The sequence below is a fragment of the Sebastes fasciatus genome, chromosome 4 (genome assembly GCF_043250625.1).
Source record: "Sebastes fasciatus isolate fSebFas1 chromosome 4, fSebFas1.pri, whole genome shotgun sequence".
NCBI classification, from domain to species: domain Eukaryota; kingdom Metazoa; phylum Chordata; class Actinopteri; order Perciformes; family Sebastidae; genus Sebastes; species Sebastes fasciatus.
In genome coordinates this window covers 9800005-9812112 of record NC_133798.1, presented here as the reverse complement: position 1 = coordinate 9812112, position 12108 = coordinate 9800005, and the positions used below count along the sequence as shown (strand labels likewise).

Sequence of the window (12108 nt, the reverse complement as noted above, 5' to 3'; positions counted from 1 at the left end):
TATGTAGATATGAAGGGCTCATTCTAAGCTAACAAAAACACAGTTCTTAGTTTTAGGTGTTTATACACTAATGAAAATATAGTTCTGAATATCATATTCCATTTCTGCAAATAGAGCCCCCCAAATATTACACACTGTTCCTTTAATTGTTGCTTTTCAATACACTGAAAAATCCACTGAACCTCAGCCATGCTTAAAGTGACTGTATGTAAGTTTTTATAAACATTATAAACATTTTTTAATTGTTTTTTTTTTGCCAATGTGTGAACAGGTTTTAACCTAACCTAAAAAAAGTTGCTGCTAATAGATGCCCCGAAATGTTACACACTGTTCCATTAAATGCAGCAATAAATTGGTCAAAACTTAAACGATGCTTCCGGAGGTGCTTGATTAAGTTGGTTGTGTTATATTTTGCAGTGCTACTGCCACGCGAAACATTGGCTTTACAGATATTGCAATTAGCCGTAGAACTTTTTGGCGTGAAATACCTCCTAACAGCTGATGTTTACTGTTGGCTCGCTCAGCTGCACGGTCTACCGGCGTGCTGCTAATGCATGATGTAGTACACGCACGTGTAATCAGACGTAGACATAGAACTAAATTGTATAGATCGGCCCCATTGTCACTGACACCTGATCCAGCTATTTGAGTCAGTATCAGCCCGATATCGGTATCGGATCGGTGCATCCCTAGTATTAGTGTCATTTATTTTGTTTTAGATCTGACTTGTAAGCTGGCTTTTAATAGGTCGCTGTCACTTTTCCGCTTTTCTCAATTCATTTATTGATATATTGAATGACATTTATAATTAACATATATAATTATAATGTTTTAGAAACATATCCAAATTGCCACAGTAATGTTGGTAATTGATGACTGCTAACTGATTGACTGGTTTGCTGTTTCCCAGTTCTTCAAATATGCATACATGATCTAATTTGTGTGTGTATCTTTTCAGGTTTTTAAGAATCTCAAACTGTTCCTGGAAAACAAACAACCTGGAGATGAGCTCTTTGACCGCCTCAATGTGAGTGACTCACTAACTACTAACTGCTTTTCAATGATTTCTAGCCACCCTGATGTTTAGTTTTGAACCTATTGTGAAACACTGACACACTACATTTTGGTATTAAAAGTAAAGGAATTAGTTTTTTTTTTTTTTTCCTGAAGTATTTGTGAAAACTGCTCACAAGTGAGTACCTGAATTTTTTCCGAGGTTGTGTAATAAGGGTGAGAATCTCCCCCGAGGTGTGTAATATTTGAAGAAAAGGCAGGAAGAAATTGTGAAAGCAAAATAGAATTATTTTTTGGCTGCAGTAAAAGGAAAAGCAGGGACTAAATTGTAAGGTGTAAGAGATGAGATTGAATGAGGATGAGCCGCTGGCATGGAGAGATGAAAGGGGTAAAGTGAGGAGAAGAGGGAGAATATTGGAAGCGGGGAGACTGAAAGCAGAAAAGGGAGTCTCAAAAGAGAGAGGGGATGGACTCTGGCAGATAAAAATGAAACTGCGCGAGTGGAAATTGAGAGTGAGCATGCTGGGCGGATGAATTTCCACACATAAAAACCTGCCGTCCTCTTAACCTCTTCCTCTAGCTGCAGGCAGCAAGGCCACACAGCATGCAGCAGTTGTACACATGGTTAGTCCACTGCAGGGAGACGTGGAGCTTCTCAGGGTGCACTTGGTCTTTATAAAACAAGATCAACGGCATTATTCATCTATTTGAGACTATACCCCTGGCTGACAAAACATATTCAGAATCACAATACACAGGTTTCTTATTGTGGAAACTGGGCGACTGCTACATCAGCTCATAGCCTGGCAACCTTTGGTTAAAGGGGCACAACAGCCATTTTTAAAACATTGATATTATTCTGAAGGCTGTATAACATGATGGAAAAAATACTGCAACTTGCTCATGTACGTGCATATTGCGAGGGCGCGCCAGGAGACCACAAGGTGGCAGCGTCCTCACGGTAAACAGTAACTGCCACTGATGGAGTATGGAATTTCAACAACATTTGCAATATAATTAAACATGCTGTCAGTTTATGAATCTATTTGATGTCAACATAAACACTTATAAGACAGAGAAACTGTGTCATACCTTTCTGACTTCTTTCGTCTTCCAGTAGTTATAGTTTATGCAAGGGCTGTCCACTAGAACGGAGAGGTAAATGACAAGATTTCAGTGCATGTTGTGTAGGCTCGCCCTAGTAGTTGTGGTTATACACATATTACGTTACGTGCCCACCGCCCTCACCGTCGTTTTGCTTTTTTTTTGCAGAAATAAAACCCATTTAGTTCATTTTGGCTGCGTATCAGTGCTGCGTTATCAATACATAGTTGGACGACGGACACTACAAACTGAAAGTGAATGTGACCGCTCCATGTGGAGTCTCAGCACAGAGTAGCAGGAGTCAGATTTTACACACACACACGGGACGAGAGAAAGTTGACGGGCAGGACGATGGCGGAGGATTTGGCGTTGATGCGAAAAGCAAAAGCAACATTTCAGATTTAAACCCAATGCTATAAGGGAACCATAACCTTAACACTTCCCATTCATTGTCTGTGTAAGCAGCCGTGCAATGCATTCTGATAAGGCGGCGGTGCGATCCTCTGGAAATTCCGGGGGGAAATTTAAACTAAGCGTTTTCGATCCAAAATAAAGACAAATTTGGCAAATACATGGCTTATTTCTCACATAAAATGTTTTCAGAAACACATTTCGGTGAACTATTTTCATGATATAAGAGAAGAAAGTTTCCAAACGAGCCGCCGTGTTGGTTCCGGTTTGAAATCTGGGAGCAGCAAACCCACGGGGGAAAGTTCGTCCAATCAGGTGCCTGGTGCCTTATGTCTAGTAGCAGTCCATCAAGTGTCCAATGCTGGGAAGCGGGGCTATCCCTCGCGATAATAAAAGCGTCCCTGTGGACATGAACCTTTACTGGTGTTTTGTTCCTCACTGTGGAAACTACAAGCTGCTACAAGCTAGCTGCTGCCCAAATCTTGTCATGGATCTCTCCGTTCTAGTGGACAGTCCCTTGCATAAACTATAACTAGTGGAAGACGAAAGAAGTCAGCAAGGTATGACACAGTTTTCCTGCCTTTTACGTTAGTGTTTATTGTTGACATAAAATAGATCAGAAAGTGACGGCATGTTTATTTCTATTACAAATGTTGCTGAAATTCTATATTCCATTCCTATCGCCACTGCCAGGCAGTTGCTGTTTACTGTGATGGCGCTGCCACCTCGTGGTTTCCCGGCGCGCCCTTGCAAATATGCGTACATGAGCAAGTTGCAGTATTTTTTTCTATTTTGTTATATAACCTCCAGAATAATATCAATGTTTTAAAAAATGTCCGTTGTTCCCCTTTAAGTGCTCTGATAGATGAGAAATATATTGTCTTGTGATACACTCAAGAGAGACAGGGTTGTAGGTGGGAACGTATGCAACAGATGAATGGTCATTTTGGAGGAGAGGGGGTTAATGAGGGGAAAAAGATGCAGATAAGAAAGAGGAAGGTTTCAGAGGCAGTCACATGTTGGTATATAAAGATTGACAGGTATAGGAAAAGGAAGATGCAAGACGGGGCAGGAGTGAGATGAGGAGATGGAGCAATTGAAGAAAGGAGTGCGGTGCCTCTGCTCTCTGCCCTCTAGTGTGTCAAGAAATGTCAGGGTGTGTTGGAGGTGGAATGGTAATGGCTGCTGTGGGCAGGACTGATTGGCACCCGCAAAGGCCAGGCCACTGAGAGAGCGGAGGGACGGCGGGTGGGTGTGGAGGAGTAGACGGAGCGGCAGGAATGTGACAGCTGGTCCAGGTGAGGGGAGGTTAGGAGGGAGAAGGTGGAAGACGGCTGGAAAAGGGAGGGAGAAAGCAAAGTTGACAACCGGGCATCAGCTGCACGGCCGAGGTGAGGAGGACGATGTGGAAGAAGGATGGAAGATGAGTGGGTGCTGCTATCCTCACATGGCCTTGATGTAGAGAGGTGGTGGAAGACATTAAATTAAATATGAAAGTGGAAAGTTAGGACTGCAAGGTAAATGAATAACACGAAGAGGAAAAGGGAGTTATAGAGTTAAATGACTCCAAGCTCTATTCAATTAACAACCTCTGTGGTGTTTGGAGCTAAACTAGCTTGAGCATGGTGTTAATTGCGGAAAATTGTTCAAACTGGGATAGCTCTGCGTCTCCTCAGAGGCATTCATGGAGTGGATTTAAATCAAATCCTTAAAATTTGATTTGATTGGTCAAAAGTGGGCATTTACTGTATACAACTGCCTCTGAGTTCAAGATGAATCGTCAAAAATGTGTGAATGTTTTACAGCACGAAAACAGAAAAGGATTTTGCTATTAAAAAAATACAAAAATGTATTTTTTTTTTAATTGTTCTTGGCATTTAACAAAACATTATTGAACAATTAATATGTAGAGACAGAATCAGACCTTGAAAAAAACATTTTTTTATTTAATTGCGTCTTTGATCTGCACAACATTTAAGTGTAATGACAATAATTAACACCTCAAATGTTTTCAGAAACATCTTGTAGTGTACCGTTTAGCTGTAAAATGGGAAAGTTTGCTCCGGCTGGTGGGCGGTGCTTAGTATTTCCTCAGCTGATCTCAACATGGCAGCCGGGGTCACAAACTTTCACATGTTACAGCTGAACAGTACACTACAAGATGTTTCTGAAAATACTTTACGTGAGAGATAGGCATTAGAGTAACAGAATATTGATTCATATTTGATCAGCGCTAGTTTGACAGTTTGATCAGTTTGTGAGTGATTGACAGCTGCTCAGAGACGGCAAGGCTCCAACTCAGCTCTGATTTGTTGTTTTCCTCCGGTCTGTGAAATCTTGCAGATTCCATCAGGAGCACTGGAGGACACAGAGGAACAGGATTTTTTTTTTTTTCAGATTACCCGTCTCATGCACTACTGTCAACCTTTTTTTTAATCATATTTCCTCTAACCTGCCTACTCCAGCTTTAATGTTGCCGGTGCTTTCAAATACTTGTAAGCGTTCAGTGTTGCAAACATTTAATTGTAATGAATGGCATTTCATAGGGAGAGAGAGCAAGAGTGCTCCTCAATGTTAGATGCCGTGGTGATTGCGCACGCACACAGGCCCATTCACACGCATCATGTTGATGATGTCTGATGCTGAGCTGAAAATGCAGGTGTTAGTCAGATTTGTCTAGAAGCTTCTTCTCCAGAGTCCACGTCATTAGAGCTACAGTAAACACGCTGCCTGCGTTTTCAGGTAGACTATAATCTCAGAGGGATTTCTTCAACTACATTTTAGTCAAATATTAAATTACTAGCGGCTGTGTAGTATAGTCCCTACGAGCTGCTTTATTTGGGCACATTTCATTTTCCCTCCACTCTATTGTATCCCTTCCACCTTTTCTTTTTTTTTTTTTTTAAACAGGGAACTGATGGCAGAGAACACCCAGCGAAAAAATGAAAAGCACATCATCATAGCTAGTTTATAATGGCAATAGTCTATGTTGTCTCCCTGGCATTAGTTGCCATCACCACAAAATTGTTTAGCAGTATGTTAATGAGAAAGTTCCAGTACATAGCAACCTGCGTTATAGATAGGAAATTAGTTCTGCAGTAATGGCAGCTTGTAATAATACCTCAGGAGATGACATGGATGAGTTTGGGGGTGTGAGAGCTATCACACTTGCCCCTCACACTTGCAGACACCTTCATTAGCATTGCAGGGGCAGAGTTAGGTAGCTCATTAGCAAGTCAGGCACGACGGCAACGACTGCGTGTGTGTGTGTTTGTGTGTGTGTGTGTGTGTGTGTGTGTGTGTGTGTGTGTACCTGTTCGCCTTCCAGCACATGCATGCACACGTATGTATACATGGAAACCCTGACTCTTAATAGGCTCCTGCAGCAAGAAACACACATTCGCACACTCGTGTGTGGCCCCAGACAGCCGGGTCGTGACCCCGCTCTGATTAAACCAAACCACATCATTATTGCAATCCTCACCAGAATCATCAGAATTATTCCTTCTCTTGCCAGAGCTAGTGAGCTCATCTGAATGTCTTTTCTCTTTTCCCCGTCTGTGAGCTTTTCATCTGTTTTAAAAAAATGCACGCGCTATCTTGCCTCCTCAAGTCCACGTGTTTGCACCTCACATCAGTTATGTGTGCGGCGAGCGTACGTGTTTGTTTTTTGCCTACACACCAGCGTGCGCCCCTTTCCACTGTTAACTCTTGTTTCATCTCTGTGCTGTTCCGTTGAAGCTGCAGCCATTTGACAGGAGCTAATGGCTATCTAACCACTGGCTGCGACAGCTCTAACTTGTTATAATACCTACGGAAATGTCAGAGGGGGAAATGGTACTGTGGTCTTTTTTAATCTCCCTGCTCTAATGGCTGATGATGATAATGAAGGCAGAGATGGTGTTGTATGCGTTTTATTTGTTATGGTACATTACAGACGCTTTAAACACTGCAGTGGCACGATGCCACAGTGCCACCTAGTGGTGGAGTTTTGATTCACTTGGTCTTGATGGTGTTGTGATGACGGTGTACAGTATTTTGTCGTATGCCACACTGATGTGAATGTGTTGTGGCTCTCTCTTCCCATTTGTCATTGGCAGACAACCAAGCTGAACAAGCACTTGAGTTCTCTCATGGCCGGTCTGACTGCGAAGGTCTTCAGGACATACAACGCTTCCATCACCTTACAGCAGCAGCTCAAAGAGCTCTCAAACAGTAAGGCACACACACTCATTATGCTATAAAAGCAGTCTAACATGACATAAATAGCGTTTTAAAGCAGCTAGACAGGGATCAGTAATCATAATCTCATTACCTGACTGCGTGTGTCATGGAGTCCCATGATAAAACTGCCACACCTTTGATGTTTTTTTTTTATTTTTAGCTTGCCTAATTTAAGATACCCTGATGTCAGGTTGCAGGAGTAAATTATCACTGTACACAGTGCTGTGCTGTCTCTGCCTCACTCTTATCTGGGTCCCATTGGCTGCCTCTCACTGTTTCTCATTCGGAGATAGAAGTGTCACACTCATCTTCTCATTTCTGGATTGCCACTGAGAGCCAATCTGCAGGATGGCACGTGGTCGTTGTGTGTGTGTTGTGTGGACCCCAGGAGGAATAGATGAAGCTTATAGGGATCTGAATAAATGAAATGAAATAGCAGCAGCCTGTAATTTTGTATGTGTGTGTGTGTGTGTGTGTTCAAGGTCAAGATTTGTGGTGCAGATGGTGGGTGGGCAATAATAACATCAGGGACACCAGCATGGTTTTATCTTTTTCAATTCCTGTGCGTAATCCTGGTCAGTTACGTGCTCTCAGTGGGATTTTCCTGTAAAAATAACTGGTTCTGTCACCCTCCAAAGAGTCCGACAATGCTGCAGAGAAACTGCTGTCCTACAACAGGGCGAACAGAGCAGTTGCCATTCTGTGTAACCACCAGCGGGCGGCGCCAAAGACCTTTGATCAGTCTATGGCTAACCTCCAGGCCAGGGTAAGAACAGCTCGACTCGGTTTATTGGACACAATCATTCATCACATTAACATTTACGGGGGATGATGATCTTTTTCATAACAGTTTATTTAAAGAAGGCCAGGGCAGATTTCAAGAGACAGTGAATGTTTGTAACCTTTCCAGCCCAGTCAATGATATTTTGAAGCCAAGAGTAATCCACATATAAAAACATGCCCTTATGTGCACCGTCCAGATTGATGCTCGAAAGGAAACGCTGGCCCTAGCAAAGACGGAGCTGAAACAGGCCAAGAAGGAGGCCAAGACCAAAGGCAGCCCAGACCCCAAGCTGCAGACGTAAGTGTCACAATAGTGCTGAAAAAAACAGCAAGATTCGGACCTTAAAATAATTAGAAATGATTGACAACAAATACTAATAGAAATGTACCCTGGTTTAAAGAATAAAAATGAAAAATGTCTTTTTAACCCTTTTTAGAGCAACTCCCCGGTCATATCATGCACCTATTTAACAATATATGCAAAAAAATATATATTTATTTGTATTTTTTATATCAAAATCCAAGAACGAGGGTGCTGTAATTTATCGCCACAATGTTCACATCCTTTTTGTAAAATAGTTGGTTAGTGAACTGTGAACTACGATGTCGCTTTTTTTGGTCGACTTCGGAGAGCTCTCTTTTTTCACCATACTCTGTAACTGCTTCACCGTGAATAAGGAGCTGTAGGTTAAAGCTATAGGAAATGTAAGATATTGACTGTGATATATCATGTTAGTCGGGGTGGTAGCCCGGCTGTTAACTCCCAGAGATGAGCTTCACTGCTGTTCATTTTTTGTCTTTGTGCCTGGAGCCAAAAGGCAATTGCAAACACTTTGCTAGTCGTACGTTGCAGTGCAGAAAGACAGACGAGACTTAATGGACCGCTGCTTTTCTGTGTGTATTTCCTTTAATTCGTGATCGAAATATTTGTTTAGACTTCAGAGAACATTATGTAGTATTGAGTGGTGCATAGAAAAGGATTACTTAGTCCTGCTGGACGTCTGGTGAGATTTTTCAATAGTGAAGTTAAACCATTTGAGACAACAAATAAGGATACTTATGTGGTGTTACAAACCTACACAGTGGTGTGTTGTGCTGCCTATCACCCGTAGCCCTGAGAGTATTTAACATTGACTGTTTAGTTTTCTGCAGGTTGGACATTTGCTACTACTTCTAGTTATTTACACAAAACATCTGAATTAGATTGCATACTGATTAAAGCACACTCCTTTTTGCTTGCCCAGAATGTGGAAAGAATTCACATTAAAAGACCACATCAGGAGTCTTATTTCTACCGTATTTCTACCAGAGATGTCAAACTGTATTGCACCTTCCTTTGTATATGTTTTCTGTCAGAGTGGTGGAGCGGAAGAATGTAGCAGTACAGCGCTGTGAGGAGCAGCTGCTGAAGATGGAGGTCCAGGCGACTGACAAAGAAGAAAACAAAGAGATCGCACTGGGTACCTCCAAGCTCAACTACCTGGACCCACGCATTAGCGTGGCCTGGTGAGTCAACACTAACATACACACACTCTAAACAACCTTGATGCCTTGGTGAAAACACTTGTACATACCTGCTGCTTAAATTCATGCCACCTGGGTTCCTACGTGAGAGCACACAGACAAATGTGGCTTTTCAAATAGAACCACCTGGACCACCTCCACCTGGGGTCTGTATCACAAAGCAAGATTATTTCAAGTTTTGTGCAGCTGGTTCACTTGTAATCAGTGTAAAATCACCATAGTAACCTGAGTTACATGGCCAACCAGGCAGGTTCAGCTCAGTGGATCTGAACAAAACAGTTCTGTGTAAACAAACCACTGCCTCTCTGGAAAAACTGAGTCATCCACTCTACAAGTACCCAAACTGGACAGCAGCACAGCATTTATAGTATAATAGCAAAGTTAAAGCAACAAGTTTACAGATCATTAAACTCACTTTGATTTTTATTAAACAACGGCGTATTAGGGCTATTGTAGGTAAAAAAATAAATTAAAAAAAGTAATGGAGCCGGGGGAGGGTGGTAATATTCAGAGAAAAAAACTCAGAATTTCCAAGATTAGTCATAAATTTACCAGAAAAAAAACTTGGATATTCTCTGAGATTCACGTGCCAAATTTACTAGAACAAATCACAAATTTGTGAGATTATAAAGTCGTAAATTTACGAGACAAAAACCTCGGAAAATAGTGGAGTGCAAAACTGTGGTAATGAAAAATAGTGGGGTATTTTTGTTTAGGAACCACATTGCTTCACTTTGCGAGGTTGGATCAGCCTCATCACACTTATGCCATCATTAAACACTGCGTTAACGTGAGCCACAGAGTGCAAAATATATTATTATTATTATAATATATGCATTATATATTGTTGCGGACTCTCCATTCATCCATTCTCATCTGTTTGGCAGGGGCCGGGTTGAGGGTGCAGAATGCTAAGCAGGTTATTCCAGACGTCCCTCTACCCAGCTAACTCTAAAGACATAATTCACCATAATCTGTGGTTCAACACAAGCACTTATCTGTGTTGTTTCCTCTTCACACTGACAGTGACGGGTAAAAGTGTCAGTGCATGCCTTCATGTAGTCAAAGATAGATGTAACTTCTATGATATTGGTACTTATTTTCATAAAAGAACACATTAAGAACAAGAAAGAAAACTTGTATATGTATCTTTCAGGACCTTCGCCTCGCTCAGTTTTTTTCTTGTAAATTTCAGACTTTATAATCACGCTAATTTGAGATTTTTTTCTATTATGTTTATGACTTTAATCTCAGAAATTCAGAGTTTTTTTCTCAGAATATTACCCCACTCCTCCGGCTCCATAATTATTATTTTTTTTTAACCTACAACGGCCCTAATACGCCGTTGTGCTGAGATCTATAATCGGAGATATAATAAATGTTTGTAATGTAATGATTTGTCTACTCTGGCCTGCAAACAGATTCTCACATATAGCAGGAAGCTAGCTAACACTTATCAATGCAATGTCAATAGTGCAGAAAAACAAGGTGACTTTGTAAAATAGAATCTTTTCTATAGGCTCATTGAAATGATGATTGTGGATAAAACATGTCTGCAGTAGCGTAACTTAGTTACCAGAAAAATATAATGCATAGCATTTATAATGTTGAATTTAAACAATTTGTGCTTCAAACCTTTTCATTTCTGCTGTTATCTATCTGTAGTTTTTCTCTCTTCCACATCAAAGTAAACATTTTTAGCTATGATGTTCTATATTGCTCATATTTATTCTTAATAATAATTTGTTCATCTCCAGACCAGGGTTATTATAGTAAACTAAAATAAGAAAAACTATTGTCAGTAAAGTGAAACTAAAAACTATAGCCTTCAAGAAAACCTCAAACTAAACTGACAGTATTTCCTGGTTAAAACTAATAAAATAAAAATAAACGTAAAGGCATTTCAGTTTTAGTTTTTTAACTACAATACATCACAACTGAAGGGAAAAAAAGGAGACGGCATGAATTTCTGTCAACTCTTGTGACATTGAACCACAGGAATTGACGGACTTGACGCTCCAGGAGACGACACTATAATGCAATTGCTTCACATCGGACACTAAAGTAGCACGAAGATCAAACATTATGGCCATTCTTACAGTTCTCCAACCATTTATTTTGCTACATACTTCTGAGACATTATAGCTTGCCCTAACAAAAACAAACAAAAACTTAATATATAAAAACTAAAACTGAACTTTCCTGTGAAACTGAAACTAAACTTAAACAACATACACTCTTAAAACTAAGTAAAAATTAACTAACATGAAATTGAAAAGTCAAAACTAAAAACTAATTGGAAATTCAAAACTATTATAACCTTGCTGCAAACATACAGTAAAAGCACCAATTTCTTTCCCATAGTCACTCTATACTAAACGTGCTCAAAAGGTTAACTGTATATTATAAGACCCATAAAATCATTGTATTCTATCAGTGTTGATGTTCTCCTACTGGCTTCCTGTGTGCTTGTTTTTAAGAGAAAAAGATTTTGAGACCTGTTAGAAGATCAACTGGTGGGTTCAACTATTTATTTTTGCTTAACAATATTTTTTCCATTTGTTCAGGTGTAAGAACATGGAGGTACTTGTAGAAAAAATCTACAGTAAGACCCAAAGGGACAAGTTCGCCTGGGCCATCGACATGACGGAGGCAGACTTTGAGTTCTGACTTTAAGCTTCTTAAAACCCCAGTCTCATAAGCTGATCCTAAGATGCAATTATGGAACCAATCACTTTATAATACATACAGAACTTTAATATTGCATTCATAATATGTTCATGGACTGATGTTGTACTTCATTAGATTTTGTGACACGTTTCTTATACTGCTGTTCATTTCTGTTTGATGTTTTTGGCACTTTATTTTTATTGGTTAGTTTTTTTATTTGTAAACTTTGTGTTTGCACTAATTTGAATAAAAGGTTCCTATTATGCAGTGAAGTGACACACTTTTGAGTGGATATTGTTGCAAATACCTCTAATTCTGTACACATTAAATGTCAGTTCAAAACATATTATTGAGCATTATAGAAGGTAAATTCCCAAT

At 40.2% G+C, this 12108-nt stretch overlaps 1 protein-coding gene across 1 annotated transcript in view; it reads left to right on the top strand.

Moving 5' to 3' along the window:
- Positions 1-12002, top strand: part of LOC141765707 (DNA topoisomerase I, mitochondrial) — a 44705-nt gene extending 32703 nt beyond the window's left edge. Inside the window, exons 15-20 of the mRNA XM_074631901.1 lie at positions 959-1027; positions 6630-6744; positions 7392-7519; positions 7734-7834; positions 8893-9042; positions 11628-12002. Of these exons, the coding sequence (XP_074488002.1) occupies positions 959-1027; positions 6630-6744; positions 7392-7519; positions 7734-7834; positions 8893-9042; positions 11628-11730 (666 nt within the window). The 3' untranslated portion in view covers positions 11731-12002. The remainder of the gene's footprint in view (positions 1-958; positions 1028-6629; positions 6745-7391; positions 7520-7733; positions 7835-8892; positions 9043-11627) is intronic.
- The last annotated feature ends 106 nt before the right edge of the window (positions 12003-12108 follow it).